General features: G+C 40.6%; 1 protein-coding gene across 1 annotated transcript; it reads right to left on the bottom strand.

Moving 5' to 3' along the window:
* Positions 1–288: 288 nt before the first annotated feature.
* Positions 289–10,360, bottom strand: LOC132849831 (rho-related GTP-binding protein RhoE). Its single transcript, XM_060875740.1, has 5 exons — positions 9,997–10,360; positions 9,369–9,456; positions 4,193–4,302; positions 2,945–3,079; positions 289–2,835 (listed from the first exon to the last, which is right to left on the bottom strand). The coding sequence occupies exons 1-5, from the start codon at positions 10,132–10,134 to the stop codon at positions 2,587–2,589; spliced, it is 720 nt and encodes a 239-aa protein (XP_060731723.1). The 5' UTR covers positions 10,135–10,360; the 3' UTR covers positions 289–2,586.
* Between the last annotated feature and the right edge of the window lie 1,253 nt (positions 10,361–11,613).

The raw sequence follows: 11,613 nt of genomic DNA, 5'->3' as shown, positions 1-11,613 counted from the left end.
GCTATTCATATCCATTACTCGCAGAGATGAGCGCAAGACGGATACAGCTTTACCGTGGAAACGGCAAAGCGTGAAATGCTTTTTATTTAACTGCAGATTAAACTGACGAAATGCACTCATAATATTTGGGATCGATTAATTACAAACGACGCCTGTGTAGATGTGGGATTTAGACAGTTCGGTGGATTTTTACGCTCGGGATTGTGAGCACTCGTGCTATATTAAAAGAAATTCATCTTTAAATATTTTTTTTAAATAATACATCGGTTATTATTGTCGACAACCAACTTGAACAATAATTGTAATCCGTTTTGTTTATTTATCCAACAGTAAAAAGAAAAAAATACCACAGAATGGATCATACTATACACTGCATTTTATTAAAATAAAAAAAAAGAAAAGAAATGTAATAAATATTGCAGAAACATACCATAGAGACATACAAACGGATTCCAACATTCAAAATTTAAAAGGCTGACACGCTACAGCTAACACTGGATATTGGAAATCATGGCATAAACCTGCAAGCTGAATAAAAATGCCCAGGAGGACTGCGAGGCACCTGTCTGAACAAAGGTCAGGCCATCCTTAAAAATATTCTTGTTTGCCGTAACCCGACTGACCCTGTCAATTTAGGACTGACTCAATTTTTTATTTTTATTTTTTGCTTTAAGTCCGACCGACTTGCCGGTTGTAAATTTGCGTTAACTACTAATACAACTAATACAAAAGCAATAAAATAATAATATTAATTATATTTTTGTAAATATTGTAAATATATAAATTGCCTAGGCCTACATACAAACGAAGGCTACGTTCTTTCTTTTAAATAAAAACCCGTGACGTCATCTATGTTTACACTATCGGTTAACGGATGTCACACTACGGCCTGTGCGTTCGCTTCGTCTCGTCCTCTCATTTACTGTCAGAGTCGACGGTTCGCGCTCGGTAACGATGGTTGCGGCTGCAGTAAACAAAATGTTCGCGGTCACCGGTCAAACAAATTTGTTTGTGGTCTATATAGCCCGCGTCAAAATGAGGTTTGCAACGATGCGCCCGAAGGCACAGGTTGAAGACTCAGTCAGTGACGTCACGATATGCTAATTTGTTTAAATTCATACCTACGTAATCACCGTCACCAACATTGTACTATTTTTTTTTTTACATTGAAACTTGAAAAAACAAAATATAGACCTACCTACCAACCCTTTTTTTTTTTTTTTTTTTTTTACTGTTACTGCAAACCAAAATATTTTTAAGGATGGCCTTATTTAAGGTAGTGACCGATACGTTGGGAAATAATCCCGTAGCTAGGTTGTGTTCCAGTTTGTGATACTGGGTCTACTGGTGCTTGAGGCTGTATGAGCATTGCTTTTAACATGGACTAAGGATGTACTTGAATGTTCCGTTCCCCTGACACTAGTCGAGTAGGTTTCTTCAAAGGGATATATATATATATATATATATATATATATATATATATATATATATATATATATATATATATATATGGATTTCTCCAGGCTAGCCATTTTTCAAATTGCCAAAATGGGCCAAAGTCAGCATATTGCATAGCTGAGATGATTCTCTTACAGGAAATTCCAAACGGATTAGGCAGAGGTATTAAAAGGCTCTCAGGCAATACTGAAAACCCAGGCCATGAAAAGCTTGGGTACACCAACACACAAAGACAGGGAGGCACTGGAGTTGGACACAGTACTAATGTTGGTTCCATAAGATCCAGTCACTCATAAAGATATGCTCATCAAGCCTAGCCAGAACTATCACCAATAATATATCAAACACTTAAGACTGCACATAAAGCATAACAGTTTAAACAGGAAACCCTGACACTAGAACACACACGCTTGACTTCGACACTTCTTTGGCTTTTTCTAAAAAGAAAGAAGAGAAACACAAGCACTAAGGTTCTGAGGTTAGCATCACCACGAAGACAGAACTGTTAGAAAGCTCAGGCAGACTCCTGATGTTTCCAGACCTACAAGTATCGAGACTTTGACTGACACACATCCAATTCTCATCTGGACAAATCATCAAGGCAAGAAGATGGAAAAACGAAAAGAAAGCCAGGTTTATCCACAGTGTTAGTCACATCATTAACTCTGTTAAGTGCCTTGTTTTTGTCTTCTGTGGGAAAATTCCACAGCAGCTCATTAGCAGTGTGAATGTGGCTTTCCTTCAAACATCTCCATTCCTTTTTTAAAAAGTCCAAAAAAACAAACACAATCAGCGTTCACTGTAAAGTTCCTTGACCTGTATTTCAAATACGTCTCAAAAATCAAGTCCTCCAGCAATTCTCCATGTAGATTATTCAGAACTTCCTTCCCAAACTTCAAGAACTGGGATTTTTTTGTATTAGCATAGATGTCTTTCCAACACCTGGTGTTTTTCTGGTGCTGTGGTACGTTTGATTTTGGTCGGCTTATTTCAGGTGGGGCAGTATAGACAGACACAGAAGGACATAAAGTGCAAAGACATTGTCCTGCATCCCTCGCTGCTTCATATGAGTAGTTGTACCGATATCCTTTTGTCTTGTTTTGACACCCATCCATGTTCTCCAGATCTTCACATCACTGTGCAGCTCTTGGCCTTATCTTTACGCATGTCCGAGGTTACTGACTCCAGATAGGGTCTACTGGGCATGTGCGAGGTCCTCTTTGTGGCTCTGGATGACTTCTGGCGTTTAACATTCTTGTTGTTCTTGTTGACACAGGCCAAGGTGGCGACGTGGAAAATGTCCCTCACGCTGTTCTCCGACTGCAGAGCGGAACACTCGATGTAAGGAGCCGAGATTTGCTTGGCCATGTTTGATCCCTACATGAAGATATAACAGATATTCAATCACCGGTAGCCGTTTTTCTCACACTCTTTCTCAACAGTCTTGGAACAAGTGATAAAGGATGAACACATCTGAAGTACTCACCTGATCGTATGATACAGGGGTTTGCCTGTGATTTGAAAGTTCCACCAAGGTGCTGAGATCTGTGCGCAGGTCTGATTTGCATCCTACTAACAGCATCTTAGTATTGGGGCAAAATTCTTGGATCTCTCCTTTCCACTAGAAAAAAAATCAATTCTTAATCAGATGTAATGGATAGAGAGGTAGCCAGAGTTATATGACTAAAGTATCTTCAGTGTTCCTCTATAAACATTGAGGAACGTCAATTCAACAATCGGTCAGTTTGATCACATTTTAATACACTATTGTTTCTATAGTAACAACTCATTCACAAGGATTCATTCAATCATTTATAATCATCGATGTTCTAATGTTTTCTGTAAGGAGATGTTTATGTAATAATTTCTGGAAGGACTCTCCAGTGTCGGTGCTTTGTATCAGTCTGCTTGCTTTGTAACAATTCATGCTAATCCATGCTAATACAGTTCTAACCGCTTATCCGAACTATCTCGGGATACGGGGAGCCTGTGCTTATCTCAGGCGTCATTGGGCATCAAGGCAGGATACACCCTGGACGGAGTGCCAACCCATCGCAGGGCACACACACACACACACTCTCATTCACTCACGCAATCACACACTACAGACAATATTCCAGAGATGCCAATCGACATACGATGCATGTCTTTGGACCGGGGGAGGAAACCGGAGTACCCGGAGGAAACCCCTGAGGCATGGGGAGAACATGCAAACTCCACACACAAGGTGGAGGCGGGAATCGAACCCCGACCCTGGAGGTGTGAGGTGAACGTGCTAACCACTAAGCCACCGTGCCCCCTGGTGTCATTTGTTAATAAGCTAAATTTGGTAATCATGATGTCACGGCATGGTGTTACTCCATGGTGTCACTGCATGCCCCAAGTGTTATATTCCTTAGGTAAAGCACACAGAGAAGTGTCAACGTCATAGGTCACAGGGCACTCGACCCCACAAAGACTTCATATCTCTCATACCAGAACGTACAAACACATCCTCATTAACCTATCACTCTTTGTCCTCGTGTGAGCAAGCAGGAATCAAAGCAAAGCACCCAGACCTCCCACACATTCTCTTTCTGCTCTGTATGACCTCTTATTTGACCTTGCAAAGTCTAGACACTCTCCCATAAACCACTTGACCCAGTAAAACCAAAACAATCCAAATGACCGACTGCGTGAACCTGCTTCACTCAAACAATCTAAACCACAAATTAAAGCTCTATTCATTACGGACCTTCTTTAACACGCTGTCCAAGGTTTCTGGTCGGCTGATGTCGAAGCAGATGAGGACCGCATCGGAGTCGGGGTAGGACAAGGGACGCACGTTGTCGTAGTACGGAGATCCTGTAAAAAAACAAAACGGTTAAAAACACAGAAAAATCAATAGCGAGCAGTGCTACGTCTTGTAGGTTAGTCCAATTCAAATTCATAACTATGGTCAGCTATTTGAAAGTTACTGAGAATCTCGTATTCATTTTCATAGGAAGAAGTTCCTACAGTTCAATCAAGGATCCAGCCAGAGCGAGGCTTATTAAATGTAGGTTGTTTTAGACGTTGTTGTGAGAAAACACAGCAGTACAACTGGGAACACCAGATCTTTCTTATTTTGTGGTAAGCCTTTTGACGTTATTGGGGTTTACCACGTAACAGCAAAGATGGCCAGACATAGATTTTTAAGCAACAATTTATGCAACAATATGGCTTTATATTATTCCTTTGGGTTGACTTCTAGAGAGTTTTTTGAAAATGAACAAGGGTTGTTTTTAGATATTAGTAAAAGGGACTGATGTGGAGGAGGTTTAACCCTATCTTTCCACCTCTACTACTCACTCACTCATTTTCTACCGCTTATCCGAACTACCTCGGGTCACGGGGAGCCTGTGCCTATCTCAGGCGTCATCGGGCATCAAGGCAGGATACATCCTGGATGGAGTGCCAACACATCGCAGGGCACACACACACTCTTATTCACTCACACACATACACACTACGGACAATTTTCCAGAGATGCCAATCAACCTACCATGTAGGTCTTTGGACCGGGGGAGGAAACCGGAGTACCCGGAGGAAACCCCCAAGGCGGAGGCAGGAATCGAACCCCCAACCCTGGAGGTGTGAGGCAAACGTGCTAACCACTAAGCCACCGTGCTCCCCTCACATCTACCATTAAAAAGGTAATGTATGACAGTGGCGGTTCTAGGATTTTTCTGTAACAGGGGCCATTAAGGGGCCACATGTAATTTAGGGGCCAAGTACAGGGTACATTTAAGCACACAAAATAATTCATTCAGTACGGTGCAAATACATTTCGGCAGTCGTTCCTTTTTCAAACGCTCGAGTGCCGCCAATTGTTTGGGGGTGGAATTGCATCTGTGATCGTTGTGAAAAATTCTCCGGTTGCTCTTCTCGTCGACGATTGATGGAACGGGGGCCAATCAGGGGCCAATCAGATTTCAGCAGGGGCCAGGACCCCTGTGGCCCCGCCTCTAGGACCGCCCCGATGTATAGTCTACAATCTTAAGACCATCAAGAATAACATTCTGCTTTTTTAGCAAAACAGCCAAAGAAAAAAGTACAAAACACTTAAATTTAAATAGATTTGATAAGAAACACACAAACAAACACATAACATAGATGGGAAACAAACAACTGTGTTCTTGTTTGTCAGACAAAAAAAAGAATTTTTTTTTCCTCGACACATCAGGAATAGCAATCAAACCCGAAATGTCATTACCATACCGTGTTGCTTTTCAGGCTCATAAATTCAAACCACTGACATGCAAAGAACACCACTGTCACCGTTCAGTTTCCTGAGACAGTCCACAAATACTCCATTCTCGGAAGCGTCTGCACTCCGTGGTTTTCTAGGTCACAATTAAGACTGGCAAGACACTCTGTTTGCCTGATGTCTGGAAACTCGAGGTCTGAAAGTAGGAACGTCGTTCCAGTAAAAGGAATCTGTGGAATTTGTCTTTTTTTCCATTTAGATGGAAGACCACGTCCACTTCGTTGACTCCAAACATCAACAATATACGGCTCTGAAATCTGGTGTCACCTTTGGCAACTTTGATTATTTAAGTATGAGGTAATATTCAGGGAAAAAAACCCTCAATAAAAACTAAAAACCTTCAATAAAGCCTTGCTTAAATGCCTTGAGAAAAAAATCTAAGACTAAAAATTTTTTATACTAATCCAGAGCGTATCCTGCCGCCGAATTCATTCATGCTACATCAGCTACTATTCAGACAACAACAACAACAACAACAAGCTATAAAGCTATAAAGCGTCACATAAAGCTATCTATTGGTTTTGTAAACAAAGTGAACCAAATGTATTGTAAACACCAGACCACCCACAACTACCTCCTGAATCTATCTACCTTCTTTGTCACATGGAAACAATGGCTTCTCAAGAGCACATGTAATGTTTCAACCTAGACTGTCAACCCACAATCACCTCATGTTTCCACAACAAACACAGGACACATTCCGTCTTTGCCTTCCTGTGGTCAAGTCAAGGCATATCACGACCGTACGTGATTGAGATCACACCTATCCTGTTCAGAGCAGGAATCCCTGGAACCTTTTCACACTCCACCCCCATTCCTCTAACCCATAATGTACTGGTGTCTTTCACTGTGGGTTTCTCAACAATATCCTCTCAAGACGTTTGGCGCACTCCAGCAGAGTCGCTCAACAAAGTGGGTTAAGCAATAGGAATGTCTTTGGAATAGGAAACCCCTCAAGAGAGTGCTCAAAGCCTTGGAAAAATACAACGCCAGTGGATGTGAATAGCGCTAAAATTAGCCAGCAGCTTGCCTTTTGTTCCAGCCTACTTTCAAATTAGTGGATCCTAAATACTGTTTCCAATCTTTCTCAGCATACTAGATTATTACCACCAGTACGTAGGACACTTTCACATTTAGAACTCCCAAACATATATTTTTTTTATATCTCTCAAATGCTAATTTTCACTCATTTAACACAAATATACTTATTTTCACTTTATTAACATACTCTTTTTTTACCACAAATCCATAAATTTCCCTCTGTCTGCATGAAACAATTCAATTTCAGATTTTTTTATTCTTTTATTTTGGCACAGACATTCGAAAGCCATTTTGCTGCATGTGTATGATTATGTATACATGTGTATGATTATGTATACATGTGTATGATTATGTATACATGTGTATGATTATGTATGCAACTAATAAAATTTGTATTTCAATTATTCATTCATTTTCTACCACTTATCCGAACTACCTCGGTCACGGGGAGCCTGTGCCTATCTCAGGCGTCATTGAGCATCAAGGCAGGATACACCCTGGACGGAGTGCCAACCCATCGCAGGGTACACACACACACACTCTCATTCACTCACGCAATCACACAGTAAGGACAATTTTGCAGAGATGCCAATCAACCTACCATGCATGTCTTTGGACCGGGGGAGGAAACCGGAGTACCCGGAGGAAACCCCCGAGGCACGGGGAGAACATGCAAACTCCACACACACAAGGTGGAGGTGGGAATCGAACATGCTAACCATTAAGCCACCGTGCCCCCCCCCCCTGTATTTCAATTATTAAAAAAAAAAAAAAACAGCTAACTTGAATGACCTTACGCAACAAGTTCTCTCAGTAGTGTTTTTTTTTTTTTTTTTTTTTTTTTTTTTAAAATAAATACATTTTTATATAATAAATGGATGGAGTTGGGTTATGTTAGATGGTAGGTGGGCTGTGACACCATGAGTGCTTCACCAATTTGGGGCACTTAGATACCCAAAATCTCTCTACAGTAGATAGACTAAGAACATTGTCTCTCTTTATGGACTGTCAGGCCTTCCCACTCTCTGATGAGCCTCTGGCTTTCCATCACCATTTGTTCCACTGACAGTTAACCTCAGCTCAACCATGTTTGGCAAAAACACACAGCATCTTATCCTCTAGGACATTCTTCATCTAGAAGAATCCTGAATACTGAAGTCTCTTACTACACTTCTTGCTTTTCTATTTATTGAGCTAGTTGACTAAGCTACTGTTCAGAGTAATAATAGTTCAAAAGCTAATGGTTCTTGACTTCCTGTTACAAAAGAAAACACACCAACATGCAGCTCTCAAGAGATTTCATGGGGATTTTAAAGCGCTCTCATACTGTATTCTCAGTCAAAGTAGAAGCTCCATAGGCAGCATCCTATCAGACAGAAAGGACGTCCTGTATCACTCTGTGACTCTTGTTTATCTGATGCTAACTGTGCCTTTGACAAAAGCTACGCTATTGTTATGACTGTAAGTAGCTAGTCACACAGAAATGCCTGGAGGTTGAATATGTTCTATCAGAAAACAACATAGAGTGACTTCATATTAGCAAATTTCCATCAAAGCAAACTACTCCGGATCCTGAAGTGTTGCCCGTTTCCAAGCTTTCAGACTGCCCTGACATGTGTACATTTCTATTGTGTTCACACCATCCGTGTTTGTGGCCACGGTCCACTTAGCTGCCCTCTGTGTTACTGAAATCAGCTGGGAAAAGAAGCATGAGGTCAAACCCAGGCAGCGTTCTCATGCCCCCTCCTCCAGCCCATAACGGCGGATGTTAGCAGACAGCTGGCAGTGTCAGTCTAAGGGGAGAGATATGCTCCGGAGTGTAATCACCTCCAGACTGCAAGCTCTGAAGCATGTGCCGTTAACTGTGGCTAATTGTGTGATCTATAGGCAGTAGAGTCCTATCTCAGACAGTCGGTGGAGTCTCTTAGACCACAGACTGATGAATTTACAATATACGCAACTCTTCAAAAATCCATGATGCAAACAATAAGACATGTGATTTATGGTATTTTCTGGATGCAAGACCTAGAACTGATTCTAAGCTAAAAAAAAAAATAAATCATTTACATATCTTGTGCTATTATATAAGCTTTTTTTTTAGGCAAAGAAGCTCCCTGCCCTGAGGAATTATCACTGTCCTACTCTGCATCGTAGGCATTCCAGAGAGCAGAGGCCATGCATGCCTTTGCTAAATGAGCTCAGTTTTTCAGGCTAGCTCAGCATCTCATATGACCCTGAAGCATTCACGTTTCACACCTAGCAAGCAAGGTCCTGGTCATTCATCATGCAAAGTCCTTGAGAATTTCCCCCCTTTTCCTTTTCACTCAGCACTAGGTTTTAATTCCACACTAATTCTACACTCTAATCTCCTGAACTCCTTAAAACTCAGCAGTAAGTTGGAATGTAAAGGAGTTCAATGACCGACACCGAGAGCTCCTGAAAACATTATAACAAGCGTCAGACCGACGCGACAGACCACAGATTTATATTTCTTTTTTTTTTCCATATATAGATTTCGTATAGAACCTGATTATTACTGTATTTCAGGGCAGTGAGCAAATGTGAAATATTGCATTCTTACCTGATGTGTCCCACAAACTGAGCTCAATCCTTTGTGAATCGATCTCAAAGCTGGCCGTATAGTTCTCAAATACCGTCGGCACATAATTCTGCATGGAAATGATCAATGACAGAGTTAGAAATACAGAGGTAGGTTAATTCTAATGTATTTAAATAACATTAAAATTGTATTTTTATTTGTTTTCTATTAGTTCACAAAAGGTTCCAAATAAACCCCAATTCCAACAAAGGATCTATTAAAATCTTTTTTTTTTTAAGTATTTACTCTTAAAACTTATGTTTACAGATTATACTTTTCCTTATAGCTTTGGTGGTACAAACGGTGCATGTACCTTTGTCCCTTTAGTACTAAAAAAGTGCATGCTGGCTTTTCAGTAGTTATTCTGTACTGCAGATGATCTCAGAGGTAATAACATAAAGTAGGGGTACATTGTAAGGTACAAAGCATGTCCCCATGATTTACAGAAGGAAGTTGAATTAAAAAGTAGAATTTGCTACCATTTATTTCTGAATTTATTGTGAACGACTGGAACAACTTTGCATCTACTGGTTCCAATCTTCCTGTAAAACTATTCACTACAATGCAGAAGAAAGGGAGCTAAAAAAATAAGCATGCAGAAGATCATTACCTCTGGAAAGCAGTCTTTGGCGAAGACATGGAGCAGTGCGGTTTTTCCGCACTGACTGTCCCCAATCACTACTATCTTACACTTAACACTCTGATTTGCGTCCATTCCAGACATCAGGCTCGAGTTACTGTCCTTCATGGATCTTTGCGATAGTCCTAAATGGTATCGAGGTCACAATGAAGTCCAGACAAAAGCGCAGCATCCCCCGATCACTTGATCCCGTTTTTACAAACCCTACTCCTGTGCTGCAGCCTGTTCAGCGTCCCTCATGCCATGTGAAAGCAATGAGCAGCCGCTTGCCTTCCTTACACACACACACGCGCACACACACACACACACACACACACACCCAGGCAGAGTCTACCCTCCTTTTTTCTCTCTTTCAGTACCACAAATTGCCTGTTTATATACACGCACAGAAAGAGCGCCCTCGATTGCCAACAATCATTTCCAGCACCCTTTTTTTATGGGAACCTGATCGCTTGAAAAGAAACTGATGAGCAAAATTACCTTCTTTTGTAATCTCTAGCAAAGAGGGTAATGACTGGAAATTAATAAGAGGGAAAGCCAGATGGGAAAGTCCAGAATAAAAAGGAGTCATGCTTTTATATGATGTATTAGTTTAAGTATTTATTTCCAAAAATAAACTTATTCATTCATTTATTTATCTTCAGTAAGAACCAATCCAGTAAAGATGGGAAGCCAGTTTACTGTATTGCACAAACACACACACATACACACACACACACACACACACACACGCACACACAAGCAAATTACAGCAGCCAGCATGACAGTACGTTGTATAACATGTGTCTTAATGTATTAGTTTTAATATATAGACATTTTGAAACTACTCAAGGGACCAAGTCAAGGATTTAGTACACAGTAATCTGATACTAAATCCGATGCTAAATCTGATGCTAAAGGAAACTCTGTGAGATGTGAAGCGACATCTAATCCCACTTCATCGTGCCACCATAAGCATTTATCTGTATGTAATTGACAAAAAAAAAAGCCCTTATCGTGGTACTTTTAGGTTTACTTCCTTCCAGTGTTTATTACTAGACATATAATCGATTAAATATTGTGCTGCTACTTGGTATTGTTGACTCATCAGAACTTGCTGTTCAAAACTTTGTCCAAATATTAATTACAGAAATTCTGTTTTTTATTACACAATAAAAGTGTAAAAATGTGTGGAATCGCTGTTTTGGAAGAATATTGGAATAGCCATGAAATTCAGCTGATTCATATGAACTTTTTAAAAAAATCCAGGGTTCCTGTAATAGGCTCCCGATCATAATAGCCACAACCATCCTGATCATGATGAATTACTTAAAGGTGCGGTGCACGTTGTTTGAGAAATGCTTCAGAAAACTGAGTCGGCCGAGAAACAAAACAAACGTGTAGCCAATGAGCAGAAAGGGGCGTGTCTTGTCAATATGCGGCGGAGAGAGTGTTCAGTGCGCGTGTCTGACATTACCCGAAAGTGATTGAAACACTGACATGGAGGATAAAAACGAAAAGAGAAAAAAAAGGCTTACGAAGCCTTTCACGGTACAACACACAGTACTACAAAAACATGTGTATTACCATAGTATTACTCATTGAGTT

Source organism: Tachysurus vachellii, chromosome 8 (genome assembly GCF_030014155.1).
Source record: "Tachysurus vachellii isolate PV-2020 chromosome 8, HZAU_Pvac_v1, whole genome shotgun sequence".
NCBI classification, from domain to species: domain Eukaryota; kingdom Metazoa; phylum Chordata; class Actinopteri; order Siluriformes; family Bagridae; genus Tachysurus; species Tachysurus vachellii.
The sequence above is the reverse complement of the archived record's forward strand: the minus strand, read 5'-3'. Positions and strand labels throughout refer to the sequence as shown.

Bases quoted from the DNA above. Each gene is read 5' to 3' on its own strand.
- LOC132849831 (XM_060875740.1), bottom strand. From the start codon at position 10,134: ATGAAGGACAGTAACTCGAGCCTGATGTCTGGAATGGACGCAAATCAG. The intron at 4,303-9,368 runs GTAAGAATGCAA...GTTTTTTTACAG, and splicing joins CAGTTTGTGGGACACATCAG to GATCTCCGTACTACGACAAC. The intron at 2,836-2,944 runs GTGAGTACTTCA...ATCTTCATGTAG, and splicing joins CCCCTGTATCATACGATCAG to GGATCAAACATGGCCAAGCA.